Source organism: Pipistrellus hanaki, assembly GCF_964339955.1.
Source record: "Pipistrellus hanaki genome assembly, chromosome: 10".
Lineage (NCBI taxonomy): Eukaryota > Metazoa > Chordata > Mammalia > Chiroptera > Vespertilionidae > Pipistrellus > Pipistrellus hanaki.
The window spans coordinates 48,355,537-48,378,723 of NC_140512.1; the positions used below are offsets into that span (position 1 = coordinate 48,355,537).

Sequence of the window (23,187 nt, forward strand, 5' to 3'; positions counted from 1 at the left end):
CTCCCCATCCAGAGAGCATTGTAGGGATTCCGGAACCCGAAATGATGTAAGGAGCTTAGGATGAGGACGAATCAATGCTGAAGAACACAGTCAAGGCTGAGCGCCCAGAGAGAGGGCCTCTGGACACATGAGCTCCTAAACGGCCGGTGGTTTCCGCTGTCTTTCAGGTGGTGAACGTGTCGCGGCTGGAGGGAGATGACGACCCCGTGCAGCTCATCTACTTTGTGGAGGACCGAGACGGGGAGAGACTCAGCGCCGTCAAGTCTTCGGACCTGATCAACAAGATAGACATCCAGAGAGCGGCCATCATCTTGGGTTACCGGATTCAAGGCGCCGTGGCCCAGCGTAAGTGCCTGAGGCTCAGCCCCTGAATAGCCAGCCATCTGTGCTGTGCTGGGCTCAGAGGCCAGTCTTCCCCTGACAGTGACCTCTGAACTAAAGCATTCTTATGTGACTATCGTAGACGTATGTCTTCCACCCGTATTTTTTTAAAAAATTATTTTATTTTTTTTAATTAAAATTTTTTTAATTTAAAATATTAAAAAATTATAATTTTATTGATTTTTTTTTTTTTTTTTTTTTTACAGAGAGGAAGGGAGAGGGATAGAGAATTAGAAACATCAATGAGAGAGAAATATCGATCAGCTGTCCCTTGCTGTACACCTCCTACTGGAGATGTACCCGCAACCAAGGTACATGCCCCTGACCGGAATCGAACCTGGGACCCCTCAGTCCGCAGGCCAACACTCTATCCACTGAGCCAGACCGGTCAGGGCCCACCCGTATTATTAAATGGCACTTACATAAGATGTCCGTTGTTAGAATGTATTTGAAAGGACCTTCTTTGTTTCAGTTGCTTGTGGTGAGAGCCTTCACGGCTGTGTTTTTCTACCTAGCATTTTGTATTCATAGCACTCTGCTAGTTGGTTATAGTAACTTACGTTCACGTTGGTACTTTCCCTCCTGCTCTGCTCCTATTTCTCTTTTCAGAAGTTTGTCCTAGGTAAAATAAGGTGTTTTCTCTGTATTTATTCCAGAATCTTACATGTCGTTTTGAACGTTGGTGGGGACAGTGAGTCACGCAGGAAGCTGGGCGGTGCCCTCTGCGTTGATTGGCTTCCTTCTGGGACTTTCAGCACAAAGCAGCCCTTGATCCTCACCCTTTCCACTCTGTGTGCCTCCCACCCCAGCCTCACACCGCTCCACTATTTAGAAAGAGGTTATTTTGATGTTTCTTTATTATTTTTGGAAGATGCGAGGCCCCTGTCTCCTGGCAAAGGCTGCTCTCGGTACTTTTTTTCCAACTCACAGATTTTGGGTATTTAAAATTAAGAAAAGGAGTGGCACAGAAGAGTGTATTTCTCTCTAAATATACTTTTATGAATCAGACTGCTATTTTTTTAAATATATGTTTTTATTGATTTCAGAGAGGAAGGGAGAGGGAGAGATAGAAACATCAATGATGAGAGAATCATTGATGGGCTGCCTCCTGCAGGCCCCCTATTGGGGACCGAGCCCTCAACCCAGGCATGTGCCACAATTGAACCCAGGACCCTTCAGTCTGTAAGCCGGCGTGATGTCCACTGAGCCAAACCAGCTAGGGCTAGACTGCTATTTTAATGTGACTCTTTTTCCTTTATGGTCCTGAGAGCAATCCTTGTAAAAGCTCAGTGATACTTGCCCCTAACAGTAAAGGGTAAGTAACTGTTTGGAAGGGACTCAGCATCAAAGAACATGGGAAAACTCTGTAGAACAAATACGTAGTTTTTAAAATGGCAGTTTTGAAATGATTTTGGCAATGGAAGATTCTTCATGAAATCTATACTTGTCCCTGGATACTATCCAGGATGAGGGCTTATGGGCACACTTTCTCCATTTTAGAAAAGGTGACTTAAAGCAAATAACCATTGGTGGTGTGTGTTTTTGAGATATAATTGCATATTAGTGTGTTCTGTTTCAAAGCAGTGAGAAAAATTAAAGCATGCACTTACATTTTTTTAATATATGACATTCCTGGTTGTCAGAGAGGTATGGCACTCCAGAGAAACACTTCACCTTTTAAAAAGGTGAATTGGTCCTGGCTGCTGTGGCTCAGCTGGTTGGGTGTCATCCGTGCACCCAAAGGTTGCTGGTTTGATTCCCAGTCAGGACACATGTCTGGGTTACAGGCTCAGTCCCCAGGAGGGGCATGCAGGAGGCAACCAATCAGTGTTTTGCTCTCACATCAATGAGAGGTGGTTCTGGGTCAGCCCCCGCGGATGAGGAGGTGGGCCCAGAGGAGGGGTATTTTGGATTTCTGAGCTGTTGCCTGGAACCTGAGCTTTAAGAAAGCGGAGTCCTCGGAGGGATGCGTATGGAGGGCCCAGCCCTGGGAGGCAGGGTTGGGGGAAGGAGCTGGTGAAAGAAATTGAGAAGGACAGAGTAGTGGAGCCATAATTGTCTAAGGCCGTGGGAGATGGGGGGCTGGGGAGGGGGTGGCAGGAAGGGTGGGTTCCAAGTAAGCTTGACTTAATTTTACTTCAGCGTTATTATTATTTTAAAAACAAGCCCTGGCCAGTTCCTATTAAAGAACGTTTTTGCACGACTTGCTTTTCACCCGGCTGTCCTGGCGTGCTTCTGATGATTTCAGAGCCGCCCGGATCCGTGCCGGCGGGGCTGCACGCTCCGTGTTTTCCACACGCTGTGCCCAGGCCGGTCCTCCTGCCACGGCGGCGATGGACCCGAGTCCGGCCGACACGGCACAGTCTCTGTCTCGGGTCTCCTGAGGTCGGGGTGCCGCTGGCGAGGATGACCAGTTTCGCTTTGCCTTGGCTGATCATTTTCAGAGTCTGCTCGTACCCCAGCACGTACCGGCCACTTCTCAAAACGTGCCGGGACCTAGAGTTGATCGGCTCCGGTGACTTTTTGTCTTCTTGGCGGCCACCATCTTCCTGCGCTGGGTGTGGGGTGGCCCCCAACCAAGATGCCTGGGCAGTGAGAAAGGAAGTGATTTAATATGATTTTAATATTGGCAGTTGGTCCCTTGGGTAAATCAATTGAAAGCCATGTTTCAAGGGTTTAGGGAGAGTCCCAGGTGAAGAGCTTAGGCAGGGCTCTTAGCCTATATAATAAATCCTATAAAAGGATTTCTACTTTCTGGCATGGAAGCATTCCTGCAGTGAGAACTGAGGGGGAGCTGGTAGAATCAGCGGAACGTCAGGAGGTCTGGCGTTAACCTCGCTTCGCCATCGAATTAGCCAAGCTGCTTCAGGCACATCATGCCTCTCACCGTGACCCCCAACCTGTTCACCGTAGAACCTTCTGTGTTGTGCTTGCTTCCTTGGTTGCGTCTCCTGTGCTCAGGAGATCACAGCCTTGAACCCGCTGTCTTGGGCTGAAATGACAGGAGTCTCCTAAAACCGTGGTCGACAAACTGCGGCTCTCGAGCCACATGCGGCTCTTTGGGCCCCTTGAAGTGTGGCTCTTCCACAAAATAGCACGACCTGGGCGAGTCTCTTTTGAAGAGAAGTGGCGTTAGAAGAAGTTTACGTTTAAAAAATTGGGCTCTCAAAAAAAAATGTCAGTCGTTGTCCTGTTGATATTTGGCTCTGTTGAGCAATGAGTTTGCCGACTGCCGGCCTGGAAGAAGGCACGCCCCCTGCCTGAAGGGCTGCCCGGGAGCGTGCTATTGAGACCCTCCTTCCTGTGTGCAGCCGTGGACAGGGTGAAGCGGCCGCCGCCGGAGTCCCAGAGCAGCAACCTGTGGGTCATCGTGGGCGTGGTCATCCCCGTGCTGGTGGTCATGGTGATCGTCGTCATCCTCTACTGGAAACTCTGCCGCACGGACAAGCTGGACTTCCAGCCCGACGCCGCGGCCAGCATCCAGCAGCGCCAGAAGGTGAGGGGCGAATCCCGGCAGGGGCGGGCAGCTCAGGCTCTCGGTTCTGAAAGAGAGCTAGCAGGGACGTCTGGTGTCCCTCTGCCTTCACGTCGGCTTGCCGAGACCCAGCTCTCCTGCAGTGTTAACTGCGTGCCAGAAGGTGAAGCCGGGAAAGGCTCAGCCAGGCCTCCGAGGACCGCGGACTTCCACTAAGGTTTTGTTTTTGAGACCATCCGTTTGAAGATCTCTCATCTGTTCTGGGTATGAATTCTAATTTCTTTTAACCCTGGATGTCTTCGGAGAACAGGAGCAAAGGGAGGTTTTTCTCAGATCTGGGTGTCTGTGTCTTCCATACATCCCTTCCCTCCATCCACCTGTTGCAAGCTCACCCGTCCACCTTGATCGTGAGCACTTAGTCATTAAAGAATGGTAATGCGTGCCGTAAGCATTTTAACTTAACATACACGAATAGGTATTTAATTGATGTCGTCTTTTTTTTTTCTTTTTCTTTTTTAAGTATTTGTCTACTGAGGACAATCCCCTGTGGTCTGTCTTACAATAAATGCCCATCAGTGCAGTTTCCAGTTTGGGCTTCTTTAGAGAAAAGCAGAGCAACCTGAGTGCCCAGTTCCCCAGGTTTTTTAACCCTCCCTCCCCCTGCCCTGCAGTCTTTTTGAATTGACTCCTCCTTGGACAACAGCTTCTTGTCCCAGTCTTCCTAAAGCGGTCAGTTTCGTTTTTATAGTAGTAGCAAGTCTCTTCTCCCTTGGTTCACCAGTTTCTGCAGTATTTAATTGTCACATGCAAGCTTCAGAGCAAGGATAGTGACTCCTGGTCGGTATCTCATTCACCCGGTGTGAGCAACAACATGCCAAGGACCAGGGAACTCACGCCCTGCGGACATTTAGGGATCATCACGTGTGATCGGCCGTTGCTGAGGGAATGGGAAGTGATCAGGAACCTATGTATTTATTAACATGTACCTTCTCCAGAAGTTAGAGGGCTCACTCAGCTCTACAAGTTAGATAAGAAAAAGCAAATAAGAAACAAAGAATTGCCTTGTTCACCTCTGAATTTTATTTATTTATTTATTTTAAAAAAATATATTTTATTGATTTTTTACAGAGAGGAAGAGAGAGGGAGAGAGAGTTAGGAACATCGGTGAGAGAGAAACATCAATCAGCTGCCTCCTGCATACCCCCTACTGGGAATGTGCCCGCAACCAAGGTACATGCCCTTGACCGGAATGGAACCTGGAACTCCTGAGTCCACAGGCTGACATTCTATCCACTGAGCCAAACCATCAGGGCTCACCTTTGAATTTTATTCTGATTGTGTGAGTATAAAAAATTCTGGGCATGACAAACCTAGACTCCCTGAATGAAAAAAAATATTGTTTTTACATTTATTTCATGTCTGTAAAAGTAAATGAAGAGCATTCTTTTTCTTATGAATTAACTAAGAAATGCAAGATCCTGATTAAGTTGCAAGTATATGGTTATCAAGTATGATGGAAGCACTTTATACTTTGATATTCTACGTGTGACGTGTCTTCATGTGTTTTGTTTTTTTTTTACCTACTTTGCCAAGGTGGTTTTGTTGTTAGACAAACGCATGGCACGGAAAAAAATTCCTTGCTATTCCAAATGACTCAGAGTGTGAATTTCATTGTGACGAGATCAGCAATAGATTTGGAAATGTTTTGTTCTGGTGCAGAGTCCGGTTTCAGAGAGAGGTGATCCGTGTAGAGGGCTGTGCATTTAGGTCTCTTGTTCCCCAGTTTCTAACGTAAACACTCACCGTGGGAGTCCATCCGCTGTCTGTTACTCCAAGAAGCTATGGGAGGGCAGTGTCTCTGAGCTCAGAACAGGGCAGCCCCCAAGCTTTCTCCTCCTCCCACGTTTACTTCCGAAATATTGTCGCGTCCCAGATGTGGCTGTGAAGCAGAGGGGCAGGGTTTCCAGCGGAAGCGCCAGCCTTCGGAGCTGCTCAGCGTGTTTACAGGGAAGGCCTTCTGTGTGGAGCCTCCTCGGAGGGCAGCACCCTGACGTTTCAGAAGCACCGGCTTTGTTCTGCCAGGACAGGAACCCCATCCCTCCCCCTCTCCCCCGCCCCGTCTAAACTTTGCAACAGAGTTTTCAGTAGGAGAAGGACGGTCACCGAAAGGACGGCAGGAGGGCCTCCTCTGCTTTTCTGGGTGCCTTTCTGTTTCCCTCTCTCCCTCCTGCTCGCCCCACCCCTGACGCTGCCTCCCTGCGACTCCGAAGTCTCGTAGCAAACCCCAGAGCTACGAACATCTGGAAACAATAACTCTGTTGAGCAAAAATCCACACCCCCTTCCCCTGCAAGGAAAAGGAAACCTCTTCAGATTGTCTGGGGGTAGATTAGGTCTGAAAGAGGATTGCGGGAGAGGCCCTCCTGTCCTATTTGGAAGCAGGGCTCTTGCTTCTTTCTAATAATAAAAACGCCCTCACCTGGGCCTTCCTTTTTATCTGTGTTCTCTCTCATCTGTAGCCCGAAGTCCCCTCTCGGTCACTGTTCCCCACGGAACGCCAGCTTGGCCCTGCCTGGCCCCGCAGAGGTTCTGTTTGAAGATGCAGATGGCGTGGGCTACCTGCTGCTGGTCCCCTGGAAGCATGTTCCTTCTGTCGGGGACAGGCCACACCCTGGCGTTGGTGCAGGACAGGAGCCCCGTGCCCGGCCGGCTGGCACTGTGGGCAGCCCGGCGGAACTGCCCTAGACACCATGCTCATTCTCCAGACACTAAGCCTGTGCTCGGAGCCGAGCAGGCCAGGCTGGGTGACGGCGCAGAGGACATGCGTCCTGCTCTCGAGGGCTTTGGGACGGGAGGAGGACAAGGCCTACAGCGGCTGCACAGTCCCGGTGTGGGGCCTTCCAGGGCGCTGCAGGAGCGGGCGCCGCCTCTGCCTTCCGAGAGGAGGTGGTGCCGGGCTGCCAGGCAGGGAGGAAGCCAGCTGAGGTGGGCCAGGCGGAGGGAAGGGGACAGAGCTCAGGAAGGCTGGGACTAGGTCGTATGGAAGGGCACAGCCGAAGCTGAGGGGACAGAGGCAGGCAAGAGCCAGGCCCGGAGAGTTTGTAGGACACGGGAGGGGTGGGAGGGATGCTGGAGGCAGTGGGACCCCTGAAGGGTTTTCGGCAGGGAGGGTAGCTGGAGCATCTGTCTGTTTGGGACGGTCACTTCGGGGGCCATGGATGGAAGAGACGCTCAGCCAAGTGCAGCTTGCCCCCTGTGCTTGCTCTTCGATTCTCTGCAAGGATCCTGTGAGGCCTCACGTAGGTGTTTCCAGTTCACCCGCAGTCAGGCGACCCTGGCCTGCTGTGGTCTGGGGGCGGCAGAATCGTGGAGCTCTGCTCTCCCAGATCTGAAGACCTCACACACACACACACACACACACACACACACACACACACACACGGTAACAGCTTCGTCTGGTCCTCACCACTGTGGAGACATCACGTGGTCGCAGTGAGCTTTCACAGGCCACAGCCATCAAATTGAAAACGCTTAAACAACAACGGTGTTCTCTTCGAGATCGTAGATTTTCATTTGGACTCACGGATTGCTCCGTGGTTTCCTCTGTCATCTTAGTGCTCCTTCCCAGGGGTTCAGCTCACCGGGTACTGGGGACTTCACTCTGTCTTGTTCCATCTGGGTCGTACTATATGTATGGCTCACGTGTTTTAAAACTCATCAGGCGTCTCTCCTGTTCCCTGGCTGACCTGCTCCGAGAGGCCTCCCTGGCTTGTCAGTGGCATATTCGGGCAGGGTACTGATCCGGGGCCTGTCCCCTTGGTGCTATATGAAAGAAAGAAGGAACAGCCTGGCCAGGGTGGCTCAGTGGTTGAGGGTTGACCTATGAACCAGGAGGTCACGGTTAGATTCCCTGTCAGGGCACATGCCCGGCTTGGGGCTTGAATGCCCAGTGGCGGGGAGGGGGCATGCAGGAGGCAGCTAATTGATGATTCTTTCTAATCATTGATGTTTCTACCTCTCCCTTACTTTCTTTCTTTGAAATCAATAAAACATAATTTTTTTAAAAAAAGGAACAAAATAGCTATCCTTACTTAGAAGTAACTAGGTCCTAATGTGAATATTAATGCACTAATTAATCGCTACCTTGCTTTTATAAAATACTAATTCAGGTTTATTCTGCATATGGAAGCTGGAGACACAATACATTTAGATTTAACTTTAGATTTAAAAAAAAGAAGACATAGCCAAAACCGGTTTGGCTCAGCGGATAGAGCATCAGCCTGTGAATTGAGAGGTCCCAGGTTCGATTCCAGTCAAGGGCATATATATTGGTCCCAGTAGGGAGTGTGCAGGAGGCAGCTGGTCGATGTTCCTCTCTCATCGATGTTTCTAGCTCTCTATCCCTCTCCCTTCCTCTCTGTAGAAAGTCAATAAAATATATTAAAAGGAAAGAAAGAAAAGAAAATGCTCACCTCTTAAAAGAAGAAGAAGAAGAAATAGAAAAACCAGAAAAAGTGTACCAGAAAGTAGAGTTGAAATGAAAGTAGTTAATCCCATAAGTGAGGGGCCGGGGGCGGGCAGTGATTTCTTTAATTTTTTCCTTCTGTGTGTAAATGGCTTTTGTTTTGTGTGTAAGCACAGATTAGTTGCCAAATTTCTATTGTTGTGGAGGGTGGTGACTCACCGAGCCAGTGGGAAGTGTGAGGATGGAATGGGTATATTTAGAGACGTTAGTGGGAATCGACCAGAAGCCAGCAGGGCTTCAGGGCTGTGGTGGGTGTCCTATTCATTTATGGCAGACTCCCTTTTCTTGATTCCCCGCAACATTCAATAGGTGTTCTGGGTCAGCTGACCTTTTTGAAATTCCTTCCATCATCTCCTGTTTGTAGAGTGTGTACCATGTGTCACATCCGGTGGCTGAATTACGGAAGTTTGTATCAGGTTGTATATCCACAGCTTTATCTGATGCCTGGAAACGCTTAGCTGACTGGGTGTAGTACGTCCTGGGTGTTTATCAGCCAAGAGCAGTAAGCATGCTGTCGGTCTCATTTGTAAGGTACTTGGACATATGCATGCATTTGGTTGTTTCATGAGCTCTGAGAGTTGGTCAGCGAAGGCCTTTAGTTCTTAGACTTGGGGTACACAGGCTGCGCCATAGAGACAGTGGGGTTCATATTTTTTCCTTATTGTCTTTGGAGAGCTTTGCTTAGAAGAGGTCTCCAATCTGACTCCTTCTTCAAATTAAAAAAAAAAAAATTTATTTTTTCCACTTAAAAATAATGATTAACTTTAGAGAGAGAGGAAGGGAAAGGGGGGGGGGGAGGAGAGAGAAAGGAGAGAAAGAGAGAGAGAGAGAGAGAGAGAGAGAGAGAGAGAGAGAGAGAGAGGGAGAGACTCATTGATGTGAGAGTGGGACATCTATCGGCTGCCTTCTGCATGCCCCCACCAGGGATCAAGCCTGACACCTGACCGGGAATTGAACCAGGAACCCTTTGGCACAACCAACTGAGCCACACCAACCAAGACTTCTCCTTCAGTTTTGACACAGCAAACCATCTACCTCATAAAAGAGTGTTTCCCAGTCACTAGAGGCATTTACTTCCTTACTGGGGAATATATCAAAAAGGGTTTTACCAGGATCGATAAGATGATGTTGATGACTGTTGATTATAACTTATTCTTTCGGAGGCACCCTGTTTATGGAGCTAAGATGAGGTGTCGCTGCGGGGAAGCAGCCACCTGGATGAGAGGTGCGTCTCTCTTCTGCAAAGTAGGAGGTCTTTTATGAAAGGAGGCTGGACGGGGACCAGCCTGGTGCCCCCACCACTGGCGCCCTCAGGAAAATCACGTTAGGAGAGAGCATAGAAAGAGGTTGTCCACCTGGAATTTGATTCCCTTAAGGGGACTACGTGCCTCTAGAAAGGTGTGCACCCCAGGGATTTGGTGTGCTAAATGAGGATTTATCTTGGGGGTGGGGGAGCCATGGAGCAGCAGGTTGGGTTTATTGTTTTCGAAGCAGCATTCCTGAGCCGAGGGGTGTGTGGCAGTCACACACTGAAACATGATATCATCGGTTTAGAAAATATAGGCAGGCCAGCCTTTGCCTTTTGTTTCCAAGCAACATCTTTGTAAACTGTAGTTACAGTACATTTTGTCTCCCTCTGCTGGCCTAAGTCATGATTGCAGACTTACTCTCAGACCCCCATTAATCCTGGATTTTTTAGTGCTAAAAAGAGGTTAGAGTTATAGAGATCACACATCTAAGCCATTAGTGTTGTTCCTCATCTGTGCATAAAACCTGGTGCTTCTACACATGGTCTCTTGGCTAAAATAACTCTGTAGATGGGTTTGCCCATGTCTCCTGACGGATAGGACTACCTGTGGATGAGGGACACAGCCTGGCCGAGAGGGCTTGGTCTTGCATGTGGCCTTCCTGCTGACACTGAGGAGACCTTTGAGATGACTATTTATTAGGTCTAGTAATAATTAATGTCGTTTTCTAATACTTTTTAAAATCAAATTTATTTAAACAATACAACAAAATTTAATCAACAATATAGTTGCCGTTGTTTTCTACTACTTGTGCCCAATGCTCAGGAAGCATTTTAATCCCTCTGTTGTAAAATTCTTGTTATTTTGATGCAAAAAATTCGGTCAATGCATTTTTGAGGCATTCTTCATTATTAAATTTTTTTCCAAGAAGAAAGTTTTGCAAAGAATGAAACAAATGGTAATCGGAAGGGGCAATATCAGGAGAATATGCAGGTTGAGGGAGAACTTCCCATTCCAACTGGCGCAGTTTTTCAGCAGTGATTCTTGCAGTATGCGGTCGTGCGTTATCGTGGTGAAGAATTACGCCCTTCCGATTAATCAACTCGGGTTCTTTTTCTCTTAAAGCTTGGGCTAACCTTTCCAATTGGGCACTAGACACTGCACTTGTAATGGTTTGGTTAGATGGTAAAAGTTCATAATGAAGAATTCCTTTAAAATTCCACCAAACACACATCACTTTTTTCCCATGCAAGTCAGGTTTTGGCGTGGGCTGCGGAGCCTCATTTTTGTCCAACCATTGAGGCCGCCTTTTCAAATTAACATATAGCACCCATTCTTCATCTCCGGTAACAATTTGCTCTAAAAACGGCAAACGGTTTTGACGAGAGAGGAGCGAACTGCAAATTGTGACTCTTTGATTACGGTTGTTGTCAGTCAACTCATGAGGAACCCATTTTCCAAACTTTTGGACTTTGCCAAGTGCACGCAATTGATTGGAAATTGTTTTTTGTGAACAATTTAAAGTTGTCGCAAGCTCTTGTTGGGCAATTTGAGGATTTTGCACCAAAAGAGCTCGAAGAGCTTCTTTTTTTTTTTTTAAATATATTTTATTGATTTTGTACAGAGAGGAAGGGAGAGAGATAGAGAGTCAGAAACATCGATGAGAGAGAGTCATCGATCAGCTGCCTCTTGCACACCCCCCACTGGGGATATGCCCACAACCAAGGTACATGCCCTTGACCGGAATCGAACCCGGGTCCCTTCAGTCCCCAAGCCGACGCTCTATCCACTGAGCCAAACCGGTTTCGGCGCATCGAAGAGCTTCTTGATCAAAATTGGACACAAGGCCTCGACCACTCTTGTCATCTAACGAAAAATTTCCCTCGCGAAATTTCTCAAACCAACGCTGGCATTTTCTGGCGCTAACTGCATCTTGACCAAGAGCACTACAGATGTTTTTTGCAGCCTCACTTGCTTTTCTTCCTAATTGGAACTCGTAAAGCATGCAGTGCCGAATATGCTCTTCATTCGCCATCTTCTTAGCCCTAGTTCTGCAACAAAAACCAAACCAAACACAAACTTTTTCAAGCAAAACTTGTTAATTGCACTTCATACATTCTGTAGATACCATGTGTTTGAAGGTTATGTCAATACAATCCAATGCCAAGCAAGATTTTAAACGAATGTTTAAAAACGACATTAATTATTACTAGACCCGATATATGCAATTTATTGTCCTACTAGAGGCCTGGTGCATGGATTTGTGCACTGGTGGGGTACCTCGGCCTGGCCTGTGGGAATTGGGCTAAAACCAGCTCTCAAACAGCCCCTGAGGGGTCCTGGATTGTGAGAGGGCACAAGCCAGGCTGAGGGACCCACCAGTGCACCATGGGGCTGGGGAGGGATCGCAGGAGGGCTCCAGGTCATGTCCAGCCTGTTCGCCCAGTCCCAATTCCGGACCCCAGCAGCAAGCTAACCTACTGGTCGGAGCATCTGCTCCCTGGTGGTCAGTGCACATCATAGCGACTGGTTGAACGGTCGGACACTTAGCATATTAGGCTTTTATTATACAGGATGCTCTGCAAGCTCGAATTAAGGAAACTATTAATCCCTAGTGGTGCCCCACCTTTACTGTCCACGTAGCCATGTCCTTGAGCATCTCTCCTGTCTTAGCACAGGCTGAGAAGCTGAGGCCAGGACCTGTGGTTGCAGGCTCGTGGAGTCTTAGTTGTGGGTTTGGTGTGGGTGTCTCATCGGGACATAGGCCTCCTGCATATGCCAGTGTGACAGGTGGACTTCTTCAAAGACTCCTTCCTCCTCATCCCTGAGCCCTGATTACTCTCCTTTCTATAAATTCTTCACCCCCTGTACTTCTATGACATTGAATGGTTCCCATTCTTGTTTTGTTTTTGAAGTAGGCTTCTGTTTTGTTCTTGGCTTCCTTTTTCCCCCTCTGGGTCCCAAACTATTAGATGTCCTCCACCATTTTATTCACGGACTGTTTTCATCTTAAAAAACCGTCAACTCCCCCACAGGTCACCTTCCAGACAGATGCTCTGAGTCCCATCTCCAGCCTGGCGTCCCCCAGGCTTCTGTCCTCCGGCTCCAGCCACACAGCTGCTCTCCTTTGGAGCTGTTTTTTTTTTGCCATTTCAACCCAAGCGTGTTTAAAGCAAAACCTGACTTTGCATTTCCTCAGGGTGTCGTCCCTTCATGATTCACCCCTTCCCCTCGGTGTCACTTCCACTGTTCTGTGTTCCCTGTTGGTTATCCCTGGCTTGCTCTCTCCTTTGCCTCTTGTGTCTGGTCGGTGTCCAGTCCCTTCTGCCTATCCCTCCCTCCCTCCCTCCCTCCCTCCCTCCCTCCCTCCCTCCCTCCCTCCCTTCCTCCCTTCCTTCTTCCTTCCCTCCTTCCCATTTTCTTTGCTAAGACTTTGGGCTCCACTTTTGTCATTCCATGCATGTGGAACTGTTGGGCCCCTTTCCCCGGTCCCTTTGTGCTCTGTCTGCTTGAATTTTAGAAATATGCCTCTTTAGAAACATGGAGTGGCTTCTCTGCTCTAGAAGCTGGCATTTGGCGTCATCCACATGCAGGCCGGCCTTCTCTCACTCCCTGTATTCTGACCCGTCTGGAGCAGCGAATGAGATCTCTGCTGCCCAGCCTTAAGGGGTTCGCTGGTCCCTGACACAGCCCAGATCACGCTCTGTGTCCCACCTCTTTATTTCTGAGTTCTGTCTGTCTTCCGAGTCCTGACACAGGTCCCTATCTCTCTGTGGAACATGGTGCCCGTGTCACGGTCTCTGGAATTGCACAGCACATGGTTATGCTGCTCTGACAGTGGGTTGGGGATCGTCTTAGGGCATCTTTTTTAGTATGGTCTAGCTATTTAATCCTCGTGGTCCTTAAGTTTTTGCAAGTACCCTTCTTTTCTGCAAACACAAGGTGTCAACGGCCCCTTGTACATATTGGACGTTCCAGAGATTTTGGTGGAACTGCAGCCACGATCTCGCCAGCCTCACAGGCCCCTTGCCGGTCATCAGCGTTCGGATCGACCGACCGACCCGCCTCTCCGTTTTAGTTGCAGATCCCCAGCGTGAAGGGCTTTGATTTCGCCAAGCAGCACCTGGGGCAGCACAACAAGGACGACATCCTGATTATTCACGAGCCCGCCCCGCTGCCGGGGCCCGTGAAGGACCACACCACGCCCTCCGAAAACGGAGACGTCCCGAGCCCCAAGGCCCAGGTCCCCGCCAAGAACGTGCGCCATCGAGGAAGGTGGGTGTGGGGCTCTCTGCCTGCTTCCGTTTTCCGTTTGTCCATTTCCAGGATCAGAGGGGCCAGCGGAGAGTGTTGCCCTCGCCTGCAGCCCAGGAGACTGAGCACAGCTCTCCCACAGTCAGCGAGCCCGGGGCCACTCTGATGGACCCCTGGCGGAGGCTGTCCGCTCTCTTTCCCCAGAGCATTTGAGATGACGAATCACGGTCCAGCGTGGTTTGGCCGTCCCCCTGTGACTTGATTAGGGATTGGCCAGCTGAAGAGTATACTGTATATCCTGGGTGAACAAGCCGGGCCTTCTGGAAATGATACCAGAAACCATGTCTGAAAGGTGCATAGCACACGACACACACCCAGTGTTGGCTTTGTCCTGGCCCATCCTGCCCTCATTGCTCTGTCTGCAGGTGACCTTCCTTTATCACAGCTTTCTGTCTTTTTAAAAATACATTTTTATTGATTTCAGAGAGGAAGAGAGAAAGAGAGAGAGAGAGAGAGAGAGAGAGAGAGAGAAGAGAGAGAGAGAGAGAGAGAGAGAGAGAGAGAGAGAGAGAGAGAGAGAGAGGATGATGAGAGAGAATCGTTGATCATTTGCTTCCTGCATGCCCCACACTGGGGATCGAGTCTGTAACCCTGGCATGTACCCTGACTGGGAATCGAACTGTGACCTCCTGGTTCATGGGTTGACGCTCAACCACTGAGCCGCACTGATTGGGCACATCTTTCTATCTTTGCTTGATTTTTCTCTGGCAGCTGATGCCACCATTGTTGGTATGTTTGCATGGACTCTTCACCACCTGCTCCCAGCCCAGCTCCCATCTCTGTTTATTTTCATTCCTCCTGTCAGAGTGCAGTGCACGGAGGTCCCCTCACCCTGATGCCCTGAGCAGGGCCGCAGCTCTGTTACAGGAGACCCCATTCAGAGTCCGGCCTCATTAAGTTGACCTGAGATCCTCGCAGTCACGCTTTGGCTATTGAAGCCTTAAATTGGCTACTGAAGCTTGTCCTTGAGCTTTGATACTTTGGGTCCTGGTTTTCCGCTAAAAGGAAAAAAGTAGTGTGGGCTCATACCAATATTTGAAATGATGTTATAATTTCTGCCATCTGAAGACCTCCCCGGGGGTTCTGGCCTAGTTTTAAGAATTTAATAGGTGATCTTTACAAAGGAAACTGCATTAAGGGGAGAGATGCTATTTGCTTAATTGTCATGCAGGCTAAGCATACATCAAATCATTAAGGATTATTAATATGCTGGTACATTTTTGCAAAGTCTTTTTTTCCTTTTTCTTCCCTTGTAGTCTCATCCTAAACATTTAGTCACGACATCTCAGTGGCTTGTGTGGTTAATGTAATATTTTAGCATCCCTCACGGGCACCAGAGTGTGTTGGCATTTCACGCTGCTGTTTCATCCAGGGAGCACAAAGGGAGGGGTGCTCACCGGTGGATTTTTACTGGCCTGGTGTCCCCTCACTGCCCTTGCTCTTTAGTTACGGCATCGGATCTCAGGTGGGGATGTAGGTGTAAGCTTTTTCCGAAGGCCTGGAGCTCTGTGGGGTGAGTGCAGACACCCTGGCTTCCTGGAGATTTTGCAGACCCAACGAACCCCGAGCCAGACCCAGTCTGCCAGCCAGGGCCTGGCCAGTGAAGGACCATCCCTTCGTTTGGCCCCTGGTTCCCGAGCATTTGTTGAAATGCAGCCTGCTGAGCCGTTTCCCGCACTGTTCCGCTGTCTTCAAGGGGAAACCACGTGCAGTTCGTGTCCTTGGAGATGCTGGGTCATGAGATAATTTTTTGGATCGTCTCATTTCTACTAGTCTTGCCCGGAAGCCTGACTTCCACATCCAGATGAGCACGACCTGCCCCTCCCTCTTCTTTCTGTTTCCTGACGCTTACGTTCGCTTTGTGTCTGCAGAGTCTCGCCGTCAGACGCTGACTCTACCGTAAGCGAAGAGTCCAGTGAGAGGGAAGCGGGAGATAAGACGCCGGGCGCGGTGAATGACGGTAAGTTCCACAGAGCAGTCTGTGATTCTCTTCGCTCTCCACCTTCAGAGCAGTGACGAGGTTCCAATAGGCGAGGGCCGTGGTCGGCAAACTGCAGCTCTTGAGCCTCGGTTTGCTGCTCTGTTAACTAATGAGTTTGCCGACCACTGTCTTAGGGAAAAACACTTAAAAAACATTTTAATAATGTACTAATGTCTTTAACCTGAAGTCAAAACTTCTGGGTAAGGGTAATGCCTTACGTAGTGGCAAGCTCATTAGTCACGAGTCGCATGTGGCTCTCAAGCTGCAGTTTGCTGACCACTGGGCTAGGGTTTTATTCTTTAGGTACTGAACTTAAAAAAATAACCTGTGCAATGGAAAATCCGTTATCCGTATGGCGAATGTCTCAGCATCGATGGGCACTAACAGGGTGCTGGTGTCTGCGTTTGGGGTGGGCTGGTGGGTGGATGGGTGAACGAGTGGGGGAAGGGTGGGGGATGGGAGGGGCAGTCTGGAGGTTAGGGATCCAAGGAGCTATGTTTTGAGGCTCATAGCCATGTTCCATTCTAGTTTCAAGTCCTAACGATTTTCCTCCCTGAAGGATAAGGAGGAATCGAACTACTACTACCAGAGTCTCAAACACGGCCTCCCCGATGTGACCTTTTCAGCGTCCAATTCAAGGGTTTCACAGCCGTCGCTGTCAGGAAGTTGTGTATTTGTCACAGGTCCAAGTGCAGCCTGTTGGGTCCTAGCTCTTTCCTCTGGTGGATAGGTCAGTGTGGTCGACGGTTTAGCTTGTTTGTGTCAGAGGCTGCAGCTTCTCAGGCCAGGTCCAAAGTGAACTTCACTCCCATTCTAAGCAGTAGGACCAGGAACCCGATGCCCTGTAAAACGACGAAGCCCACGGGGCTTCCACGCCTGGGGGCATTTTCTGGCGTGATGACAAGGTAGCTGGGTTTTAGTTGAATAGATTCTGTTAACCAAAGTGCTAGTGTAGCTCTTGTGTTTTCTGGAGATTATAGATGTTTCAGCAATGCAGAAAGAAGTGGTGTGCTCAGGACATGATGTTTAATGCCTATATATATATATAATGTATTTTTATTGATTTCAGAGAGGAAGGGAGAAGGAGAGACAGAAACGTTAATGCTGATTGGCTGCCTCCCACACGCCCCCTACTGGGGATAGCCACCAGCCCAGGCATGTGCTCTGACCTGGAATCTAACCATGATCTCCTGGCTCATAGGTCGACGCTCAACCACTGAGTCATGCCGGCCAGTCTGTATTTATATATGTGTATATATATTTTAATATTTTTATTGACTTTTTACAGAGAGGAAGAGAGAGGGATAAAGAGTTGGAAACATCGATGAGAGAGAATCATCGATCAGCTGCCTCTTGCACACCCCCTACTGGGGATGTGCCCGCAACTTGACCGGAATCAAACCCGGGACCCTTTAGTCTGCAGGCTGACGCTCTATCCACTGAGCCAAACCGGTTTCGGCATGTACTTATATTTTTTATCACAAATTTCTATGAAAGTCATTCAGAGTGAATGGTATTGGGGAGATGAACAGACTCCGGATGGAGCCAGCGGGCCTGTCCTGTCACTGTCACCCTGGTGACCTAGGAATAGTCCCTCGTCCTCTGGGCGCCTGTGGGGCCCAACGAGCTGGTTTCTGACGTCCCTTCCCGCTCCTTCCAGGGGCTTCGTTTCCATGTGAAAGAAACACCCCTCGGACCACAGGGAAGAGGTTTTTCTTCGGATCCAGTGTCACAGGATCTTAAAGCTGACTTAGCACCATGGCAACAGGTGCACTGTTTCAGGTCGATAGGATTAAAATCTAATTTTGATCCTGGGAAAGAAATATTTGAAAAGGAGAATCAGTTCTGGAGTTTCTCCATTCCTTAGGTTACCTGAGAAAATCTTGCTTTTAGTTCCCAAGGTTAGCTCTGCTTGCTGATAAGATTACAGCAAGTCTATTCTACATGGCTCACAAAAACCAAGCATTGCTCTCAACATATATTCAGAATCCCGGTAGCAGGCATGTCAGCTTTGGGACTGAGCGGGGACGGTGGGAGGAGACGAGTGGATTAGGTGTTCTGAGTATAAGAACACTATTATGCTTTGAAGACACCGAAATCCATACATTTCCATGGTTTAGAAAGACAATTTTCTCGCTGCAAGCATCACTTGACTTTTAAAACTGTTCGCTTCCGTATAGCTAAAATGCTGCTGTGCAGGCGTTTTATTGCTTGCATAGAACTTAGCTAAATCCCCTATGAAATGACTCTGCGTTTATAATCATAGCATTGGAATTATTTTGTAATGCACATAAAAATCCTTTTTTTGTAGTTGCAAGTCATAATAAAATACAGATTCATGGAGCCAGGTGGTTGCTTGAGCCTGTCTGGGGCCCTCGGGCACGTTGCCCTGGGACCAGCGTCTCCTCTCACCACGGTGGGCGGCAGGGCTTCGCATGCTGTCACAGGTTGCCTGGTGATTCCAGGACCCACCTTGCTTTGGAAGCACAGAAAAGGCTGTTGTGCTGGTTTTGGTCAATTCGAGGCTGTGCTTTATCGCTTTCCCAGCTTACCTTTTGGGGAGCTGGCGGCCCTGTGATGTATACCCCCCCACTGTTAGGAGATGGGACACGCAGCCCCTGCCTCACAGGCATTAATAGGAAGGCAGTGGGCCCTAGCCAGTTTGGCTCAGTGGATAGCGTGTCAGCCTGTGGACTGAAGGGGCCTGGGTTCAATTCTAATCAAGAGTGTATGCCCAGGTTGTTTACTTGATCCCCAGTAGGGGGCGTGCAGGAGGCAGCCGATCCAGGATTCTCTCTCATCATTGATGTTTCTATCTCTTTCTCCCTCTCCCTTCCTCTCTGAAATCAATAAAATTATATTTTAAAAAAAATAATAAGGCAGTGGGATTGTATTTTTCTATAAATGATGAAGTAATATTCTTTAAAAATGGTCTATTGCTCTTGCATTCCAGTATTCAAATTTCCTGCTCCTCTGTTATTCTCCTTTGTAATTTCTATCATTATATTTTTTGTTTTTATTATATTTAAAGAGAAGGGGGTTTTAATCCAAAGTCCCTACTTGCCTTAAGACAGGATTCACATAGCATTAATCTCTGTGTAGGCATTGTGGGTTTTGTTTTTTTTTAAAATATATTTTTATTGATGTCAGAGAGGAAAGTAGAGGGAGAGAGATAGAAATATCAGGAATGAGAATCATTAATCAGCTCCCTCCTGCACAACCGCTATTGGGGATCAAGCCTGCAACCTGGGCGTGAGCCTTTGACTGGGATTGAACCCCAGACCCTTTATTCCACAGGCTGATGCTCTATCCACTGAACCAAACCAGCTAGGGCTAGGCATTGTGTTTTCCATTGGCCATTATTAAAAAAGTAGTTGTGTTCTTTAAAAAAAAAAAAAGTTCAGTGCATAGCAAATAATAAAAATACATAACTGGGAAACTGGGATTTGTTTATACATGTATTCATATATCATATGACAAATATGCTATGTCTATTATATGTATATGACAAAAATCCCTCTTTTCAGCCCTTTAGAAGGGCTGGGCTCTGGGCAGTGTGTAAACTTGAGGGTTTTCTGTGCTTCCCCTCCTCTGGTAGCAGCTGGTGAATTGTAGAGCGAGGATCCATGACCACGATGCAGGGGTGGGATGGGCGTGGACAGGAGCCAGTCGCCAGCCTGAGCTCCGTGGTTCCCAGCAGACAGACAGCACAGGGGGTGGGGCCTCCCTCCCCCCCTCCCCCTCATCGCCTTCCAGACATTTGGAGCTCTCTGCCCCTGGTCTTTGGACCATCCTGGAGGAGAGGGACCTCCCCTTTGGGTGTCCGTTGGGTAACGGCTATCTTCTGTGACGGTTGCTGTCACTCTGTGAGCTTGGCTTAGCAAGGCCAGCCTATCTGGTGAAGCTAATGATCTCCTGTTAGGCCCTGTGCCTGCCATCTGAGAAGCTGCCACCAGATGCGGGGTGGTGCCTGGCCACTTGCGCTGCACAGTCAGGGAGGAAAGCCAGAATCCCAACAGCCAGGCCTCCTGGCTGAGGGACGTGTCCATGCACAGTCTCTTGGGGCAGCAGGAGAATAGAATTGAAATCGAGAGGAAATACATAACTTACGTCACATCGATGTGTATTCCGTATATCAAGTATCAACTGTTGTTTCTTACTGCTTTGCTTGGCGATTGTTTTATTTTGTGTTTACCTTGAGGAGAACCCTCCATAATTTCCAGTTACGCTTGAGGGTTCAAACCTCAGGCTTTTGTTTGAAAACAGTTTCTGCGTGCTTGCATGGCCTGTGAGCCATTTAAAACAACCGGAGGCAACTGAGGCTTCTCAGAGTCTTAGTGCATCTAAATGGCTCCATGGGGGTCTTTCACCTATTCAGCCCCTCGTCATCTCTCTCCATCTCTTTTTTCTTGCCTTCTTAAAATTAAAGTTCATAAGGATTATTTCCTCTCTAAAAGTAATACTCAAGAAATTGGTGAAAATCACCCATTATACCAAGATTTAGTCTGTTAATACTTTTTCCCCCCTCTTTCTATATGTTTAAATTTTTTTGCAGTTCTGATTACTTTTTAAAATATTTAAAAGTTGTGGCAAATATATATATATATTTTATATATATATATATATATATATATATATATATATATGCCAGACATTTACTCTTTTAATCATTAAAAATTAACTTTTGAAAAAAGTTTTCTGGTCTGGCTGGTGTGGCTCAGTGAATAGAGCATCATTCCATGGGCCAAAGAGGTCCCTGGTTTGATTCCTGGTCAGATGCCTGGGTTGCTGGCTCTCTCCCCAGTAGGGGGCGTGCAGGAGGCAGCTAATCAATGTGTCTCTCTCACTGATGTTTCTACCTTTCCCTCGCTCTTTCTCTCTCTCTAAAAATCATTTTTTTTTAAAAAAAAGTCCCCCCCCCCCCCCTTTTAACTATTTTAGTAGACTCTTCATCTCTTTTTAAAGTGGGAACGGCTTCCCTCCAGGCAGCAGCTTTTTCTTCCCATACCTCTTCAGCTTAGTTTTCTTTCTGCATCCGATCAGAAAACCTGGACATGCTCGTTGTCCATCAGCACCTGCCTGCATGCCCACAGACCCCTCGTCTTGAGCATAAGTGCCTTGTGTCACCGCACATGAGAGGGATGCTCAGAGCTGCTGTATGTTGTATAAATGACAATGGACTGAGCTGCTTTAGGTTCCTTCCGCCCTTTACCCTTCCTTACTGAAGACTGAAATCCTTTTAGACAAAACGGGGCAGTGTTTGGCACCAAGTGGCTCTTGGTTTCCACATTTTTTTCTGCTGACATTTGTAACTTTTAAAAAATATATTTTTTATTGATTTTTTTACAGAGAGGAAGGGAGAGGATAGTTAGAAACATAGATGAGAGAGAAACATCTGTCAGCTTCCTCCTGCACCCCCCCCCCCCCCCCCACTGGGGATGTGCCCAAAACCAAGGTACATGCCCTTGACTGGAATCGAACCTGGGACCTTTCAGTCCACAGACTGATGCTCTATCCACTGAGCCAAACTGGTTTCGGCCATTTGTAATTTTTAATGAGGCTGAAGGAGCCGATATTGAACTCAGATGCCGTAAGCTCAAACCCTGCCGCGCAGTAGTGATGTGCTGTTGGTCAGGGGCCCACCTGAGGATTCTTTAACAATTAATCCATAGTTTTGAGTATTTGCTGTCTCTCGAGGACTTTATATATTTATCTCCTGGCTTTTCCTCCTGTTGCAGGGCCCCCGCCAACCAGTTCGGGGAACGAGCAGCACTCCTCGGCCTCCATCTTCGAGCACGTGGACCGGATCTCGCGCTCCTCGGAGGCCAGCCGGCGGGTGCCCAGTAAGATCCAGCTGATCGCCATGCAGCCCATCCCCGCGCCTCCCGTCCACCACCCCGTCCTGGCCGACCGAGTGGCAGAAACCAACAAAATCAACAAAGAGGTATTTGTTTGCAGGAAAAGGTACATAAACACAAAAGCTCATGTGCTGATGTGGTTAGTGCTTAAAACCGAGGGAAAGTTGGTGTCAAACGTTTGCTAAAGGTATGAGATGCTGGCAGGTATTCTTAATTTTAGAGCTGTACTCAGTTTGCCCTGGCTGATGTTCTCAGTAGTTAGAGCACCGACCCCGGGCACCTGAGGGTTTTGAGTTTGATTCCCGGGCAGGGGCACGCACCTGAGCTGCAGGTTTGATCCCTGGCCTCTGGTTGGGTCACATGCAGGAGGTCACCTATCGGCGTCTCTCTCCCATCAATGTTTCTATGTTTCCCTCCCTCCCTTCACACTCTCTAAAAATTAATGGAAAAATATCCTTGGGTGAGGATTTACCAATAAAAATTATACTCAGTGGTTTTTTGTTTGTTTTTTTAGATCAGATACTATGCAGGGACTTTTTTTTTTTTTTAGATCAGACACTATTCAGGATACTATTTTTTTTAGTTTAGATACTATTCAGAGAGATATAGACACAGGTCACTGCATTGGGAACCATACAGGAAAGAGACCCGAGATTGCTCTCTTTAGAAATCCCGCTTTACCCTGTGGCTGGTCTTGGGAATTTGAATTTCTGAAAGATTCCCATCATTTGCAGAACGGAGTTGGCTCACTGTGTCTGAGCTGTGCAAACAGTATGATTTGGGCTGAATATCTGCCTTCTTTCTGAGAGTTGGAATTTTGGGACATGTCAGGTGGTGGTGGTGGGGGTGTGTGTGTGACCGGCCACCATTAAAAACCCTGGCTGTGGCGTCTCTGACGAGCATCTCTGGTGGACAGTTCACGTGTGTTGTTCCAGCTCAGGGCTGGAGGGAGGAAGCACATCCTGAGTGACCCCAGTGGGGAGGACTCTGGGAAGATGGTGACGTCCCTCCAGCAGCCCCGTTGCTGATTTTGCTTTGTGTCCTTTTGCTGTCATAAGTGGGGCTCACAGCTGAGTCCTGTGAGTGCTCCTAGTGAGTCATTGAACCTGGGGTGGTCATGGAACCATCGTCAGCTTTGTGATTCCTCAAAGATCTGCTCCGCCTCCAAGGCTCTAGATCCTTCCTAGCAAAACCCTGTGCCAGTGAATCCTGGAAGAGTGAGTGGATGTGCTTCAGCCTAGGATGCTGGGAGCCAGAAGGCCAGGCCAGGCCACTGTTACCTTGAACTTGGGAGATTTGACCTGGGCTGGACAGTGAGGGGAATGAATGCCATTTGGGAGTGCGCACACACAAGGCAGCTTCATGCCGGTCAGTTTCCTGCCTCTAAGAAACCCCTGCAGCTGCTCAA

The 23,187-nt window shown here is 48.3% G+C and overlaps 1 protein-coding gene across 2 annotated transcripts in view; it reads left to right on the top strand.

The window, feature by feature from the left end:
• LOC311629004 (zinc finger CCCH-type antiviral protein 1-like) overlaps positions 1–23,187 on the top strand; it is a 154,310-nt gene that overhangs the window by 108,402 nt on the left and 22,721 nt on the right. For both annotated transcript variants that reach the window (XM_084896723.1, XM_084896724.1), the window contains 5 exons: positions 168–345; positions 3,693–3,877; positions 13,705–13,901; positions 15,812–15,900; positions 21,660–21,865. In XM_084896723.1, the coding sequence (XP_084752849.1) occupies positions 168–345; positions 3,693–3,877; positions 13,705–13,901; positions 15,812–15,900; positions 21,660–21,865 (855 nt within the window). The remainder of the gene's footprint in view (positions 1–167; positions 346–3,692; positions 3,878–13,704; positions 13,902–15,811; positions 15,901–21,659; positions 21,866–23,187) is intronic.